A 16,153-nucleotide genomic window follows, 5' to 3' on the forward strand; every position below is an offset into this window, starting at 1 on the left:
CGAAGGCAGACAAAGTAACCAAACAAGGCGCATGCAGAAAGTCTTCCTGAGCAGACTGAAGTGGCAGCTTTTAGAATGACTGTGCGCATCGGGCCCAGGCGCTCTCAGTCAGACTGACTGGTCAGCCACACCTTACACCAACCTGCAACACAAGAAAAGAGAAGGCACAACCTCATCACGCACTGAACTTTCACACGTTGTCATGTGTTACAACTGCAAGTTCAACACAAAATAGAACATTAATTTGAAGTGGGATGGAAATCATTACATATAGCTTTTACAAGGATTTACAGCCATAACAGTTTTGAGTCTAATGCTGTTAACTCCCTAAATATCCTGCGAGTCATACTGCCTTCAGGTAAACTTGTGCATCCAACAAATATCTGCTTTCTGGGCTGTTCTGGTTTGTTAATCAAAAGCTGAAAACCCCCATATAAAAGTGTTTCAATTGTTGCAACACAGCAAAATGTGGAAACATCAAGGTAGGTGGAAGTACTTTGCTGCGTCAGAATTGTGTCATTTATTTTTTTCAAGTCAGTATCCTGCCAAACAAGAGTGCTCCAACTTAAACTATATTGAACAAGGGTCAGGGGGGAGGATGTATGATCTTGACAGAAACCCTGGCATTATTACTATTCACATCTTGGCGTACTCGCATTCCTTTGCGAAAACTCTCTTGTTAATTTTTATGCGACACAGCAAAACATAGTTTAAAGACATGAGGTGAAATTAGAGAAGGGTAGGATAAAATTGAGTGAATTATGTCTCTAGTTGAAGTGAATTACGTCTCTAGCTTTTCATTAGTCTTGAAGTCAGTGAAGTGCATCCAAACTATGACTGACAGACTACATTACCCATGACACCCCACCCCCCCCTCCCTCCGAGGAGCTGAGGACTCTTGGGGAGTGTAAAACATCTTTGGAAAGTCTATTATAGTCAGGTGCAGGAGATAGGCAGACGGATGAAGAGAGGGAGTTTTGGAGCTGTAGTACCTGGAGGCAGAACTAGGTGGCGTCAGCTGTCTGACCTTCAATAAACCTGCAGGAGGATCCTCTGGGACTCAAGTCATAATTTAAGAGTAATGAAAGACCAGTAAGGGGGAGGATGGATGGATTTGATTGGCAAGCAACATTATTCACCCAAAAGGCATCAGTGAGTGATATAAGTAGGATACTTCCAAAAAATAGTTGAAAGTACACAATTTAAAGATTTAGTTGAAAGTAAATGGTGCCGTTTTCTTTCTGTAAACACATTTTTACACTTATAGGTGCAGATTTGATTTTTTTTTTTTAATGTACTATTTATTTTTGTCCTCCATCTGCAGTTTTCTCCTCTCCACCACCTCAGACAAGTTATAAATGCAGCCTGTTCCCGTAGCAACAGCTAAGGAAAATGCATAAATTACCTGTTTTGAATATCATCAGGCTGGTAGAAAGCAATCAAAGCAATTTTTTTTCTGTGGTCATTGTCAAACGGGTTGTCAACTAATGCACCACCACCCACCTGTCTGCAGCCTGGATGGCAAGCTTGAAATAATTGGAGAATATTATTTCCATTTAGCGGTTGGAGAATGAAATGAGGCAACTGGGAAAAAAAAAAAAAAAAATCATCAAAGGACTATTGGAAAAGCAACACGTGCGTCCATCGCGTGCCTGAGTGAATGCGAGGAAATGCATTACTGCGATGCCTATTTCAGCTGCTCTGCTCACGAGAAAGAAAAACATGCATAGCATATAAAGAGTGCTTGTTCTCCTATCCCTGGTGACAGTACAACAGGCATTCTAGGGTGCCATAAGCCCCCTCCATAAAAATTGATTGGCCAAACAGGGTGCCACATAATAACCTTAAACTTCGATTGGCTCACAGCCCGGTCAGACAGGACTTTTTTTTCCTTCTTTTTTTTTGCAACAGGCAGCATGTTAGTAGCATTTGTGGCAATTCATGGTTGCACATTTTTTGTAGGTTCTCTATATATCTGATTACACACTGTCCATTTTGCTCTGACAGTAGTATATGCTGGGACTGAACCCTACTTCCATGTTCCAGCTTGAGAGTCCTATAAATAAAGGAAATATGACCTTTCCACCATTAAAAAGCAGTGGATTGTGAAAATCTGAGGCAAAACATCTATACAAGCAATATTCTAAGTTAATAAATGTAATTGATAAGCCATTTGCTTAAATTCACATTGACTAATTAAAAGTAAGCCTGGAAGTGTCTGAATGTTATAATGACCTTTTAAAGGAGTTATAGGCTACGGTAAGAACTTTGTAAATTCCTTTTGAACAATAAAGTTCAAGGTTTGATGCCTACTAAGCTGTCAGAGGTGCCAATGAGGTTACCAAATGTTTTTTTTAATTGATATGGCTGAGTGATGATTCATTTCCCCTATCCATTGTCCACTTTTGACTTGCTGATTCATTCGTCAGGGACCTGAGCAAAGGCAATTTCACAACAAATGTTTCAGATATGTACGGCTAGATGCTGCTCACTTCCCCTTGACAACCACAAACACACATACACACGCGCACACACACACGCTCAAGCATGCACAAATGATTGGATTGTCTGTGTAATCCAGCTCTCATGCTAAAGAGCCCTGGGCTTTACCAACAATCCCGATCGTGACACATTAGTCAAGCCGCTGCAGCCTGAATGGAAATGGAAGATTTAAACTCAAACAGCTTTACAGAGGCGTTTGATTGGGTTGGTGCATGTGCAGTTAAAACAAGGATAGCTATCTTCTTCAACCCCCTTGTGACTTTGATTGCAATCAGCAGCCAGGAAACTGTCTTCAGTGACAGTCATTATCAGAGGATCAGCTCGGTCTTTACTCGAAGCACTGAGCTAGTGCTGTGTGTGCTTTAAGCAAAACATTGGTTTTGTCACAGAGTCATGATTATACATGTTTTGGATGAGAGCAAGTAGACCCGTATTTTAAAATATTGATGTGTTTGTGCGAGGAACACGGCCTGTAAACATTGATTGTGTCACTTGGATCACAGAACAACGCTCTTTATATTGAGTACATGATTAGGGAAACTGCCTCAGAAAATGATTTATATATACCCACAATGGCTTATTTACTATTACCCGGCTGTGAACATACACTTCAAATGGAAACAATGTTGTTGTTTTCTTTCAGGTGAAGTCTCACTTTTTAACAAACTTCTTCTTCATCACTTTTAGGAAACTACGGTGAGAGTGGCATGGAGGCTTTCAAAGAGCTGGCCTCTCAGGAAGGCTTGTGCATCGCCCACTCGGACAAAATCTACAGCAACGCGGGGGAGAAGCACTTCGATCGCCTTTTGAGGAAACTCCGGGAACGTCTCCCAAAAGCTCGTGTTGTGGTGTGTTTTTGCGAGGGCATGACCGTCCGAGGTCTCCTGATGGCCATGAGGAGACTGGGGGTGTATGGAGAGTTCCTACTCGTCGGCAGGTATGTATAGATGTGTGTATGCGTGCGTTTTAACATTTTTAACGCACAGTTGAGAGCATCTCTCTCGATGGAAAGTAGGCCCTAATGGCTGGAAGGCCAGGAGATGCTGCGTTGTCTTCCTGATGTGCATGTCACCCAGGCAACTAAGCAGAATTAGACCACATGCCAATAGCAGTCAAAAGGAATGTTCTCCAGTGGTGAATAATTGGTATTTCTGTGACAGAGACAAAACCAGGGAGGGAAACAATGCCTGCAGTCCAGTCTCTTGCTTTTTGGGATGTCTTATTTTTTTTTTTTTGGAGGTAGCATCATTTTTGCATTAAGTAACCCAAGAAAGCAAACACACCTCCATTTGAAAACCTGAACGCCTTCTTCCTCATCTTCTCTGGGTTTTTAACTTCATCTCTTCCGTCAATTTCTCTTCCATTCTTTTCTCTTCCTCTGAAAGTCTACGTTGAGTGACAGTGACTGACTGTAGCTGAGTCTTAAAAAAAAAAAAAAAAAAAGGGCGAGAAGAGTCTCCTCACACTTCCACGGCAGCACATTACACCATGAAACTGCCCTCGAGGAACATTCACACTTGTCAGTAAAAAAAACCCCACAGAAACCTTGATGCTACTTTTCAGCTCATTCATGTAAAATCATTTAAGAGAGGACGGAGGGGTTTCTGGCAGCGGTCTGTTTGTAGGGCGGCTGTCAGCTGTATGTTACATGAGGAAGGAATTAATAAGACAGCTAAGGATGGCCGAGGCTTTGGCGGCATTCGTTGGGAGATTTGCTGAACGCTGCATGAGTGCGGCTCAAATCCTGAGCCATCATCTTCTAACAGGAAGATCTAGGAGACACAGCACAGAAACGTCCTTCTTCACTGCACATTTAAGATGGCTCAGGGTTTTGCCTTGTAGTTCCCAGAATGTTCAAAGATATTGACCTCACTCCTGATGCTTTAAAAACTGAGCAGAGCACTAAATGCGTCTTCATTTGCAGCAGAAAAAAGTCTAAAAAAAAAGGTGTTTCATTCATCCCTTGGACTAAAAATGGTTTAAAAAGACAGTTCCTGAGGGTCTTAAGAATTTACACACCTTTAAAAAAAACAATAGATATTTGTTGCCAAATTCATTAACATATAATTGGTTTTGGCTACACTGACAAATATCTTGTTGATCGGCTACAGTATCTATCTAACTGATCTGAGTTAGGAGTCCTTGTTGTGTAGATTTAAATCTGGCAGTGAAATTTATGTCACATCTTATTTTCCTGTATGTACTCACATGCATACGTAAGAAACTTACTGACACCTCTCTGGCTTTCTTGGCATGCACAGAGGTCTTTGTTCCTTGTTATCACTATTATTCTTATGAAGCTTTTCCTTTTATTCCTGTGACGTCTCCTGGGGGAGGAATAAAGAGGCATCAAGTGCTGCTCTTACCAGCCTCTGTTTATGTTATATGTGTTATGTTCAGTGCAGACGTGCATGTTTAAGTTCCTGGCAGGGGGAAGGCTTTCCAGATGCAGAACCTGGCTTTTAAATTATCCATTGTAATGACACTGGGGTTGCATTCCTCCTCGTGTCTCTCCTTTTCTCTTTCCTCTATAAGAGACGGGAAAGTGGCTCTTTTTTTAGCTTGTGTGGAAGTCTCCATCGGCGGAAGAAGTGCTTCTGGGTCAGCGCGAGAAGGAGGGGAGGAGATATAGGGACAGAGTCTGGGCAGATATAGATGCCAAACCCTGTGTGGGTTTCCTGACATGTAGTCAACGACCGAATGAAGCTTGCAGACAAGTACGGGCTCATCAAATGGGAAGCTTGTTTTCATAGTTTATGCTTTCATCTTTAAAGCTTCATCCATGACGTGCTGCAAGGATGTAAGCATACAAAGACAAAGGAAGGGCAACGTTCAAATTTCACTGCTCTCTTTGTCGTACACTTCCTGTACTAAACGACATACACAAGGTTAGAGACGCTTTTAAACATTGTGGGGCGTTGTTCATTAGGTGGCCGGAGACAAAACTGAGAATGAAGGCTAATATCACTATGTGACCGATGAATACATACAGATTACTACATTAACTTGAAAAGGTGATAATATGTCAGTGTTATGTTTAGGGCTCGTTTCCACAGCCCCAGAGTGGTAAGAGGGGCTACATTGGTAGAGTTGATCATCTCTTGACCAAAAGGTGGGGGTAAGATCCCCAGCTCCTGCAGCCACATGTCCGATGTGTCCTTGGGCAAGACACTTAACCTCAAGTTGCTGCCGCTGCTTCGTTAGCCTATATAAATGTGTGTGAATGGGATGAGTTACTTCTGATGGTCACTTTACATAGGAGCATCTTTGCCATGTGGGTGTGAATGGGTAGGTGTGATGTGCGGTGTATAAGCGCTTTGATTAGTCAGAAGACAAAGAAAGAAAAGCACCGTACAAGCTCAAGTCCATTTACCATTAACCATTTAAAACAGTAATGCAGGTTTAAACATACGAGTGTCTAAATCCAATACGAGTCAGAAGCAACATTTTGTTTTATAAGTTTGTATTTGGTTCGTTCAAATATCGAAAGGGTGATGAAAATGATCAATGTAGCAGCATTTTTCCGATTTCCGTTTTGGGTGAAGTCCGTAGGTAAAGGCGAGATCTCAAATGAGATGCATCTGAAAAATCACTGTGTGTGAACGTGCTGTGACAGAAGCAGCAGACATCTTTTCAACTCTGACCATTGTCGTCCTTAAAACGTCTTTCCGATGGAAAGGTGCACACTGGGATGATCGTCTGCTGCATGCTGCTTATACACATCCAATCAGATACCAAAAATCGTGTTCACAGTCGTTAAAAACAGCAACTGTAACCTAAAAGCCAAAAACACATCACCTACTATACTCTGGAATACTAAAAAAAAAAAAATCCCACAATGTGTACAGCCTGTTTTTACAGTGGAAATGTTTTGCGCCCTTAGCAGCATGTTAGCCCTTGTCGGCCAGCGTACACCATGGCTTGACAACATGGTAAAAACTGAAAGTGGATTTTTACATTTTGGAAAGTGCCCAACCGCTTAAAGCCGTGCCAGGCCAGAAAATGTATCAGAGAATAAGTTGGAGGTCGAATTTGACACCAAAATAAACCAATCCTCCATCGCAGACAACCTCTAGTGTTCACACAGTGTTACTTTCTAGGAAATTGTTGTTTTGATCCAAGCACCACTTTTGGATTAAAATTATACTTTGAGATGGTGGAACAGTGGTTGCTTTACACATGTTGTACTTTATAGCTCCCTGTATTATTGCAGTCATTACAGGGGCGCTGGTGGTGCAGTGGTTAGTGCGCGCGCCCCATGTATGGAGGCTGTCGTCTCAAGCAGGCGGCCCGGGTTCACATCCCAACTGTGGCCTCTTTCCCGCATGTCATTCCCCACTCTCTCTCCCTGATTTCCGACTCTATCCACTGTCCTATCTCTCTCCATTAAAGGCATAAAAGCCTAACCCAAAAAAAAAAAGTCATTACAAACCCGCCTGAGAGTTTGGAATCTGAGGGCTGTTTGTTTCAACCGCTCGGCTAACCTGCTCTTCAGACGAGGGCCAGGTGAGGCAGCAGCCTCGACCCACTTTATCCCTGACCTGCAGACTCCACTCTGCATCACTTCAACACTTTACTCCCACTCTGCTGGGCTATTGTCAGGCAAAGGGGCTCTTGTCATTTCTACTGTGTGATGTCAATCATGATTTAGCCAATCAGTTGCTTCTACTAACACATAAGAAGGCATAATTTCTTTTATGCATGCACTCTACAGACATGTTTCAGACAGATTCCATACAAGAAAACACTGATATTTGATTAGTTCTTGAATGCAAAAATATTTTTTAATGATTCTATTAGCTAAAAAACACATTCTGCTTAGAGATGAGCTGTATTGGTATCACCACAGTTACATTTTATGAGTCTAAGTAATTGTATCACTGACCTGGGAGCTGATTCTTGAGTGGATAAGGAGAAATCTGCATTAGGTTGCAAAAAGCTGAATAGGAGTAGATGTTGGATTTATTGGTTGTGTTTTGGAGTCTTGCTGGTCTGTACACAGATTAAGGATTTGAGCTTGCAATAAATAAGACAGAAACAGAGACACGAGGAGGTAAAGGGTGTGACAGGAAGAGCATGGGCAGGATAAGACAACTAAAAATGGATGGGAGTAGATTGTGTTATGTAATAATCACTAAACTAGGACATTTTCATTTGAGAGGAGGCTTCTCGAAAGGATGAGAAATCCTCCTGTGTTCACCAAACAAGATTTTGCTGAAAGGGAAAATGAAAAGGGAGAAACTTGGGATGAAGAGACACAGCTAATGTTAATCTGTGTATCTAGTGCCAATCCGCTGGCTACGTTATTAGTTTCACATTCACCATCGCTACTTCACAAATGGGTATAGAAAGTGTTTCAGTGAATGTCAGTGTTTTGGTAAAATCTTGTTGTTTGGCCCTCAAATTGATAAATATATCAGGTCATGCAGGCTTCACAGAGTAGAGCCCAAACCATCTGATCAGAAAATAGTTCGAAATGGATACATTCATAAAACCTTCATTTGGAATTTTACTTGCAAAAAATATCAACCTGTCAAAAGGTGGTCCATCAAAAGTTGTGTCAGATCAGAAAACGCAGAAAGCATGAAATACATTTCATTATCTCATCAAAAGATTGTCACTGGGGCGCCGGTAGCCTAGTGGTTAGTGTGCGCACCCCACCTGCTGAGGCCATACTGTAGTCCTCCAAGCGAGGGCGGCACGGGTTTGAATCTGACCCGTGGCTTCTTTCCCCATTCTCTCTCTCTGATTTCTGACTCTATCTACTGTCCTATCGCTAAATGAAGGCATTAAAAAGCCCTCAAATAATCCTTTAAAAAAAGTAGATTGTCGGCTACCGAAGCCCTAAAAGAAAATGCATGTGCAAATGTTTTCTTTACTCCGTTCTCTTCTTTGACTCTCAGTTGTTTTTTTCGCGAAACCTCGACTTATTCATCTTCTATCAGGGTTGCAAAAGCACAGCAAATATAGAAACAGGCCAAACTTACCACATTAGTGTGGGCAATGGCAGCTTGGCATGTCGGGGTCTGACCTATCGCACAGTTTCTCACATCGTTTAGTTTTTCTTGATCTGTTGAAAATGATCCTGCTATCAAGAAAACAGGCTATGTTATGAGCTAAACAAGTTAAAAAAAAAAGATCTCCAGAAAACAACCGGAAAGTAATCATTCCCCAAGTAAAACGGAATAAATAAAATGGATGGATGAATGTTCTCTCAGAGCCGCCTTAGTCATCAGACTCAAAAAGTCCCCGCCTGTTATTGGATGTGAAGATGACATCCAAATCCAAGGCTTGTAAGTTCTGTAAAGAAATATCGTGTCAGTTTTGAGGATGTATTTTCAAAGAGCATTTTAAAAAAAAAAAGAAATTGCTTGAACTTTCAGAAACCGACTAAAGAAAAGTCCTACACAGCAGTTTGTGTGACAAATTGACCTTATAGCAAAAAATGACATAAACATTTTTTTACTCAGGTGTCTTTGAAGTTGCTCAGAAATAACGATTGCTTCAGTTTACCTTCAGAGGAGCCCTTTTCTCTTTTGGAATACAGCCACTTGACTGCTGGAGTGAAGATATTTTCCTCTTCACTTCACAAGAAAGTTGTCTGACTTTTTAAAGCACTCGTAAAAACAATCAAGAATTCACCAATGTGTGTATGGGGCATTAGTCTCTTGTAAGACAGGAACATGATATGGTATAGTGTTTGTTGCATACAGTAGGGTACACTTGATGCTGTAAAATGGTCTCAGATTTCTCGCCATTCATTTGCCCCCAGAAACATTACACACACACACACACAGATACAGACACACACATAATCACTCCCAGGGGACGGCTCCAGTTGTTATTACAGATTCACCAGCAGCATGTTGTTGTTACTGAGCGCTGATCAGTGCTTTGTGCTGAAGCAGTTGTGCTATTTATAGATTATGTTTGTCCAGATATTTAACCTTATAGCACCAGAAAATAGCATTTTGTAAGAAATGGATATAAGAATCAGGGCACCAAATTTTAACCAATTGATTTTACTTGCCTGTAACTTGCTTGTAAAACCAACAAATGTGTGTTCCTTACTTTACAACAAGTTACATAACAGAGACACTTGGCAGAGGGAGATTGTGCATAGCAACAGCTATCTGATGCAAACTGGACACTTTAATCACAATTGGAAGTGTAATGTAGTCATTTCTCACATAAGGAAAAAGATCTCACATTTCACGCCAAATTGTTTCAAAATCAATGCAATTGGAAATTGTAGGCTTTGGGTGCATCTGTCCGAATTGAACTTGAAAATCTGTGAGTTTTGCAACCAGTTGAAAGAAGATTCAAAAACTCTTTGCAGATTTCTTTCAGGTCCAAAGGCTACGCAAACAAAAAAAACGAACAAAGATGGCACAAGCCCTGCAGAGAAGGTTTTTTCCGATTTGATTCGAAGAGCAGAGAAAAGATAGGTTTGATTCATAAAAAAAATTTTTAGGGTCTAATGTGATAAAAGATGTGTAAGAGCTTGACAAAAGCTGTAGAATCCATGAAAATATAAAATGTCAGCGTGTGTTTTTAAGGTTTCCTTGAGGTGCTCATCATTACACCGTCTTGTTAAACTGGGTATTATAGTCCATTTCTGAAACCTGACTACACTTCCACCTACTCGGTTATATAAAGAAACAGCCATGAAATCATTTTTTGCAGCTTTTAGAGATAGATATACATCTACTGCACTGTCTTTTGTTGGTGTTTCCAGGCAGCGTGCAGGCTTTCTGAATGGCAGCGTGGAGTGAACCCACCTACCCATTTGCCCGTCTGCTTGCTCTCATTGCAATTAGCTCCATTCGTTCTCTCTCTCCTCTAATGCTGCTTGAATGCTGTTATTACTAAACATCATTTGCATAAGCTGCTTTTCCACACGTAACGCTCAATTCCTGCCCCTGTCTTACACGCACACTTTTGGTCGGGGTCCCATTTGGAAGGCTTGATACTTGTTCTTATTCCATTTGTGACAAAAGGGACAGGAACATGGACTTTCTGCCTCCGTCTGACTTGGAACTGGTCACTAAGAGGGCATAATTGTGAAGCTGGTATTGTGTCTTACATGAATTTCTGTATTTTGCTGTCCTATTGGATGCTTTGCAAAAAGGGCAACTCTGGATTTGCTCTGAGATTGAATACTTAAAATGTTCAGGGTGTTAGAAAGGGATAAAAAAAAAAAGAAGAGGACTTGTGGCGCAACACATTTAGCTTTCTGTTTCCTGTCATCTCTGAGGCTTTCATCTCCTCCCCATCGCAGGAAGGCGAGTGCAGAGGATGTGGAATTCTGCCTATTGAGTTCTTGTTGCGAGTAATTTGGCGAATAGCATGAGTGAAAAGAGAGTTTATCTCTAGTAACACAGTCAAAATAAAAGGGTATCCTTCTCATCCAGGACTGCAGATGTACTAATGCTGGTAGCTGAATTTGGTTGATACTTGGTATTATCAGTTCTTTATAATTTCTGATGAATTAAATGTAGAATATAATCAGATTTTTGAAAGCTGCTTGGATCTCAAGATGAAGGACATTTAGGGCTGCTGAAATGATTTCAACTCAGTTGCTTGGTGGAAATGATAGTTTTAGGATTTATGTAACAGTTTCAAGTTGTCAGCGCAGAGAAAAAAAATACAGCAGGACCGTGTTTAGCTTAAATCCAATCAATTGAATGATCATCTAAAACGCTCCTCTTCCCTTTTGAGGCACGACCCACACATCCAACCATCTGCTTCTCTTTTCTAGAAAAGGCCTTCTTTCTCACAACATAAATCATGAATGTAATGTGTCAGAAAAAAGAAAGTTTGGAAGGCGCTAGAAGGATGAGCTGGGATTGTTTGGTATGATTCTGCCCTCTTTTTTAAGTTTGGTAAGAGTTTACTGGGTCACGTCATGCAGGATTCAAAAACTTAATAGAATTTGTTCTTAGCAGGGCAGGATTTACTGTACTATTGAAAAAAAGAGGCTTGTGTGCTGATTCTATTGCTGTCGCCATGGAGATTGTGTTTGGGCTCATGGCAGGGTTGGTGCGATCGTCTCACTGCAGATCTGTCACTCAGTCTGTCAGCAGGGCTCCAAACAACAATAGTCCCTTCTAGGGTAAATATGGCTGACATCTGAAAAATTCCACCCAGCAACAAAGGTTGTAATTATAAGATAGGCACACAGTGTCTGTGTTCATCCAGTAATGGAGGATGTCTTGTACACACATGGAAAGTATATTCAAGTTGGGTCAGGATCCATGATTGCAGCTGTTTGTGTTCCAGCGAGCACAGGGAGCACAATGAGCTACATTTGAATATTTATAACACGCCTCTGATGTTAATTGAAAGCAGCCACACATTGTCAAGGACATCTCTGTCTCTTTCCAATTGATGCCTTGTGTTCCCTCGTGCATGGGGATGGCTGAATGACATCGGAGTGATCAAAAATAGCACGCAGGCTTTGCATCTGGACATAGTTGTCACACGGTGATTAACAGACGCTGAAATGCTTTCTTGTACAGACAGCTAGCGTTCTAGCGAAGTGTATGGAGATAACATATAAATAGAGAGAAAAACAGAAGATAGGCAGAAAGACATTTGAACCAAAGACAACCAAATCAGTGAGAATCTGCATTGGTAGAATTGTGCTCAAATTAAAACAAAAACAATGAATTGAAATACATAATTACAATGAAAAAAATAGAGTTTAACATTTTGCAAATGAAAAAATAAAGACTTTTTAAATAGATTTATAAGATTAAAATGTACGTGGCCTTAGGGTTTGGTCACACGGATCAATCATTTTACAAGACATCATGTTTGTTTGTTTTAGTTATTTAATTCAGCTAATTGATTTTGTGCACATCAAACCTCAGATGGCTTCAGCAGCATACCAAAAACAAAGAGGCACTGCACAAACAGAATTCTGCCAGCTCACTAAAATGTAATATTGCATTGATTGTATAGAGCTAAATGGTCTTTGTATAGCAAATATACTTTAACAGAATTTACACATTATGCAGGATATAATAACAATTGCATTTACACCAGGATTTCCACCTTCTAACCATCCCTAAAGCCCGTACCGAATTAGGAAAAAGGGCGTTCAAGTATGCTGCTCCCTCTTCTTGGAATCGGTTGCAAGATACTTTAAAATCTTCGGGAGCTGGTTTCCTTGAATGTTTTTAAAGGTCGTCTTAATGATCTGGAGACAGAAATATCTGACTGTAGATGTTTTAGCTAACTCATATTGCCATTTTTGACTTATGACAGATTCTGATGAACGTTTTTTTTTGTGATTCCTGTATTTATGTTCATTGTTGTTAAGTGTTTTATGTCTGAAACCCTGTAATTGTGCTGCTGCCTGTCTTGGCCAGGATGCTCTTGTAAAAGAGATTTTTAATCTCAATGAGACTTTTTCCTGGTTAAATAAAATAATATTCCATTAATACTTTTAATGGAGATTTAAAGTATTTGAGACAAATGATTGAATTGGTTATTTTGAAAACTAGACATATTTATTGCTTTTGAAATTAAAGTTGGACACTGCTGAACAGAATTTTATTTTTTCCAAGATGAGCATCCAAAATGTCAGGAAACGTTAAGTGTGGAAGCATTTTTCTGTTAATGCAGTAAGGTTTTACCAGCAACAAACCTCAATTAATGTTTATACACTAAGTTGACCAACTGACACTTAGATCTTGTCATCCATCACTCACTGACACTGCTGATATTGACTTCAAAGACTTTGCCATGAGGCTCAGTAGTGGACTGGTGTCTCTTGACGGTAAAAAGCAAAGAGGTTTTCCTCCCGGCAGTGCTTCCTGTCGATGTAGAAGAGACTGATCTCCCAACTAAAACTGGGGCATGATGAATAAGTAAAAAGCAGCTTGGATGGGCTTTTAAAGTCTCCCTGGCTCACTCGGGGTCCTGTGTGTCACCTCAGGAGAGCCCTGCTGCTGCTGCTGCCATTGAGCTAACAAGCCCCCATCCCTCATTTAAACTCACAGAATAAGAGAAATGGAGGAGAATGGGAAAGTAAGGAGGGAGAGATGAAGGCAGAAAGTTTTGGAGATGTAGCATTAGTGTTCAGCCAAGGAGAGAAGCCCCTGTTCGAACAGTTCTTCTACTGCCACAGTAGTTTCAAATTAATTAAAATTTTGAATGTAGTGTCATGGAGATAAATGTAGAACTGGAAAAATTACACTGTCATGTAAAGTTAGAGGTAGCAGTGGTAGATAATAGGATGATACATTTATAAAAAAAACAATATATGTTGCGCATAATTTGTAAGGGGAATGATGGATTGCCAATTCACTACGTTTGACAGATGTCTTACATTATAATGCATTGTTATAAACCAAACTACCCAACAGAGGAAAAGGGTAAATCGCTTCTGCCGCCTGGATAAGTAAGGATTACTGACAAAACATAGCTAAGGCACAGAAGTTAAAATGCTATTGTCATGTTTTACTGCTACAGTGTAAACAAAACCTTGCTTACCAGGTAGGCTAAGCTAGAAGACAAACTTGCCTGAAAAAGCTAGATGATAAATTATTCATTCCAAGCTAACATTATCACTACCCCTACCCCATAACATTATCAAAGCTAATGTTAGCTAGAAAGCAGTTAACAGCTAATGTGCTGTTATTTAGGAGCTCAAAGGTAATAGGTAAGGTGTTATTTTACCTTGAAATATGTCCCAAACTGCCTATGGGATAGCCTAAACTTAATAGTAGACACTTTGGGGGTTTTAAGCTGTAGCCTAATGCTAGCTAGTTGTCAATTCCTTGCTAACATTAACATTTCATAAGAATTGTAGGCCTTTTTTTCTGTAACACAATCAAACAGTTGTGTTCGCTTGAGAATGGTGGATTGCTGTCTAACAGGTGAAAAATATGACGTTTTACTTTGAAATATATACTGAACAGCAACATAGAACTATTGTTTCAAAATTGAATGTTGTTACCTGCTTTGATTAACCAAAATACTACAAGGAACATGTTGTGTGTTTTAGTTAATGGTGGTCCAACAAATGTTTGGTGGTGTCCCATTAGGCTACTTTCCAAAAGGGGGAAGAGGCTATACAGCTACTTGAGTAAGGTTTTGTTGTTCCCTTTTGCAAATCTTAACCTGTTTCATTAACTGGTTTTGTTGCTGTTCTAAGCTATCCAATGCGGTCAGTGACACCTAAACGCTCACAGATTTCGCTGGTTATTTGGACCCCTGTTCTGTAATAATCTTGACAGTTCTCACAAAAACCTTCTTGTGACAGAAAATGTCCATATGAATGAAATTGTTTCATCATTTTAATCAGTACATTCAATTACTATAGCCTAAATAATTCAGATCTATTTTTCTTAATTTTCAAATAGCCTGAGTTATCTTGAAAAAGGAGTCATAATCACATGAATATTTGATGCTATAAACGTCTTCAAGCATCAGGGATAATACTAACTTTTACAGAGGCCAATCTGCAATATGTGAACTCCTACTTTTGATAATTAAGGCACATTTTTTTTTGCTGAAAATCGCTCAGTATAACTAAGCAAAAAGAGAAAGAAAGAGAGACGATAGCTAACACAAGGAGTAAATTAAGTCAGTTTGTGTTTTACATTAGGTTCACAGACTTACTTTCAAAAAGTTATGTAATTCTCTCATTGCACCGATTGACATCTTCCTGGACTGAGACTGACAGACAGATTAAAAGTTTTTCCATTAACTACCTGAACTTTTATTTTAACACTGGCAGAGAGCAATTAGGAAACTCTTGACTCCCCTATCCTCCCCTTTCTCTTTTTAAAGTAACTCTTCCCACTCATCCTCCAGGGGAAATGGCGCATGTGATTAAATCTCTGCCCTGCCAATTAATTCATGGCTTCATAAATATACAAATGTGCTATCAAACTGGAACTGGATCATCTGGGGGAGTCGAGGGAGCTCTCCGTCTACTTGCTGTTGTATACTGCTCTATAAATTATCCAGCTGTTGGCAAGCTGTGCCGCTCTAAACAATGCCTCACATCATCAAGTCTCAGTAAATCTTCCAAATACACACAGATCATTATTAAGCACATGGCATCAGAGGATCAGCATGCAGCTGATTTGACTAACAGAGATAAAAATTGGATTAAATGATTCATTAGATGCATTTAGAAAGTTGAGAGTGAAGAAAATTATCTATTTTCTCGTACAGTCATGGAAAGCCGTGTTAGTCTCACTGTGTAAACCTGTAAATTGTACCCTGTCTGTCAATGTGCATGTGATGCATTCATGGGTCACACATTGGATATCTTAGGGTATTATCAACTACATGTCATGTTTATTTAGGAGTGAGTGAATTGTAGTTTAGTTCAGTGTTTCAGAGCTCAGTAAGATTGTCCTCACCACGCAGAAGAGCAGCAGCTGTTGAAATGCTTTAACCCCGTTTACATTTTCTGTTGAAAATTGACTGTAGCAGCCACAGCAAGAGATAGATATCTTAAGCAGATATATGAAACTCTTGTTTTACCTAATGCAGTGTCGTAAGTCTCACTAAGACACCATAAGAGTACAGAAACCAAAAAAACTGAAAGAAAACCACCATGAAACTGCAAATGACCATAAAACATATAACACTCACAACACCTTATATTCAAGTTAAAATACCATAC

The 16,153-nt window shown here is 40.0% G+C and overlaps 1 protein-coding gene across 2 annotated transcripts in view; it reads left to right on the top strand.

Annotated features, from left to right (window-relative positions):
* grm1a (glutamate receptor, metabotropic 1a) overlaps positions 1-16,153 on the top strand; it is a 36,776-nt gene that overhangs the window by 2,740 nt on the left and 17,883 nt on the right. For both annotated transcript variants that reach the window (XM_061052013.1, XM_061052014.1), the window contains exon 3: positions 3,190-3,439. In XM_061052013.1, the coding sequence (XP_060907996.1) occupies positions 3,190-3,439 (250 nt within the window). The remainder of the gene's footprint in view (positions 1-3,189; positions 3,440-16,153) is intronic.

This window comes from Labrus mixtus, chromosome 12 (assembly GCF_963584025.1).
Source record: "Labrus mixtus chromosome 12, fLabMix1.1, whole genome shotgun sequence".
Taxonomy (NCBI): domain Eukaryota; kingdom Metazoa; phylum Chordata; class Actinopteri; order Labriformes; family Labridae; genus Labrus; species Labrus mixtus.